At 40.7% G+C, this 1,931-nt stretch overlaps 1 protein-coding gene across 1 annotated transcript; it reads right to left on the reverse strand.

The window, feature by feature from the left end:
- Nucleotides 1-215: 215 nt before the first annotated feature.
- Nucleotides 216-1,632, reverse strand: LOC111896419 (peroxidase N1). Its single transcript, XM_023892413.3, has 3 exons — nt 1,180-1,632; nt 893-1,058; nt 216-799 (listed from the first exon to the last, which is right to left on the reverse strand). The coding sequence occupies exons 1-3, from the start codon at nt 1,579-1,581 to the stop codon at nt 381-383; spliced, it is 987 nt and encodes a 328-aa protein (XP_023748181.1). The 5' UTR covers nt 1,582-1,632; the 3' UTR covers nt 216-380.
- Nucleotides 1,633-1,931: the final 299 nt, after the last annotated feature.

Consider the following 1,931-nt stretch of genomic DNA (forward strand, 5'->3'; position numbering starts at 1 on the left):
GTTTTTATCTTCTTCGAAAATGATATGTAAATGAAAAGTCGTAGTTTTGTTTTTGGTGCATAAATCATTGGCAAGTTGGCGACATAAAAATACAAATTAACTCAGGGTTTGGTTTAGTTTAAGATTCGATCCAAATTCATAGCCATGAGTTTGAAAACTTTATAAAGTCAATGCGTTAGATGACGAATCTGTCTCAGGTCAAAAGCATGTGGGACTATCGTTATCAATTTTTCGTGTTATGTATTATAATAACTAATAACATGCACGTAAGAATGGAAAACTTACAGTTCGTTACAGATTTATCTTTTACAACTTCCGTCGTATTAAAAACTTATTACTATCAAACCATTTTGGATTCGGATAATAACATCCGTCATTAATCAATTAATTGCACTACAAACCCGACGAATTTCTCCTTGAGTCCCAGTTTTCACCTCAATATTACCCATCCTCACCATTGATCTTGCAAACTCAACGTTAAAAGTCAATCCAAGGAGTCCCCTAACTCCAAGAAACCGTTGCACTAACCTTTGTGTTGTTGGGTTGCTCCATAGCACTTGATCAGATTCAAGTACACCTCTCCGGTTCCTCAGGTTTGCATAGTATGAATTGTCAAACCTGTTTTGGCTTCCTGTATCTAAAGCCACACGCCTTGAACCATCTCCTCCGTTGGGGCACAGGTTTCGGAGTGTGGGAAGGAAGGCTTGGTTTATAGATGGGTCGGGTCCATTGGTGTTGTTGAAGTTGTATAGCCTGTAGCTGAATAATGCACAGGCTGCTGTCCCAATGGTGTGTGCTCCTGGAAATCAGTAAAACCCATAGACGCATCAGTTTAATACTTTGATAGTAAGTGTTGCAACGGTTGAAGTGTTATATATGCTTAAGTACTTACCAGAAAGGGTAACAAGATCTTGGGTGTTAAGACCTTTCTCAGCAAACTTCCTGATTTGGACATCAACGGCGTCATTGAAAGCAGGAAGATTTGCAGTATCGGCTGCACGTGACACCAATCCATCTCTACGACCTAATGGCACTGCCCAACGCGCAATTCCCCCAGCCTGCACAGCGATTGGAAAAATAGAACAAGTTCAAGTTTTAGGACAACAAAGTAATATTTCTACTGGCGCCATGCATGGAAATGCTTAAACTGAAATGACTATTGAGAAAGTAATTAATTACCAGAAGCACAGAATCACGGGCAGCGATAGCAAGAATATCAGCACAGGAGACGACCCCAGGACAAACCCTTTCGAGTTCCGTCTTTGCAGCATCGATAATCTCGAAGCCTCTCAATAGAGAATTGGGTGGAGCAGTTCTCTCAGTAGAAGGACCATTGAGTAGGATAGAGGCGTCACAGCCATTAACAAAACAATCGTGAAAAAACATTCTAACCAAACCTGGTGGGACTCCTGCGTTGGCCCGATCAGCTGCTGCAACTGCAGACTGCACAATGGCTTCAACTCTTGGGCATGAGGTCTGGTAGAAGCCAATTCGGGTGCCTTGGCCTTGTGCCAAGGTGGTCAAGGTGGCTAACAAGACAAGAAAGAGGAGGGGTATTTTGTTATTAGAAAAAACCTCCATTACTAGTTTACTACGAAGATTTGTTTAATAAGGTATGTATTGGATTTGGTATTTGATATTTGAGGGAGAAGGTATTTTATAGTGAGTGGAGGTGGGGGAGTGAAGAGAAAGTCAACGACGCGGTAGGTGATAAGAGTAGACAAAGTCGACCATTGGAGATACATAGAGAAGAATCAACCTTTTCATTAATATAGCTCCTGTATCTATCTGTGCAATTTTGTCGTTAATTAAAATCCTATATAATAATGATTGGGGAAGCTGATACGTTAATATGCAACGGGAAGCTACATCTACATTCATTAGGGTTTTACTATGGTAAGTACTAAAAAATGGGCGACCTCAACAAAATT

The sequence above is a fragment of the Lactuca sativa genome, chromosome 9 (genome assembly GCF_002870075.4).
Source record: "Lactuca sativa cultivar Salinas chromosome 9, Lsat_Salinas_v11, whole genome shotgun sequence".
Classification (NCBI taxonomy): Eukaryota; Viridiplantae; Streptophyta; class Magnoliopsida; order Asterales; family Asteraceae; genus Lactuca; species Lactuca sativa.

Bases quoted from the DNA above. Each gene is read 5' to 3' on its own strand.
- LOC111896419 (XM_023892413.3), bottom strand. From the start codon at position 1,581: ATGGAGGTTTTTTCTAATAACAAAATACCCCTCCTCTTTCTTGTCTTG. The intron at 1,059-1,179 runs GTAATTAATTAC...ATCGCTGTGCAG, and splicing joins CCCGTGATTCTGTGCTTCTG to GCTGGGGGAATTGCGCGTTG. The intron at 800-892 runs GTAAGTACTTAA...ACTGATTTCCAG, and splicing joins AGATCTTGTTACCCTTTCTG to GAGCACACACCATTGGGACA.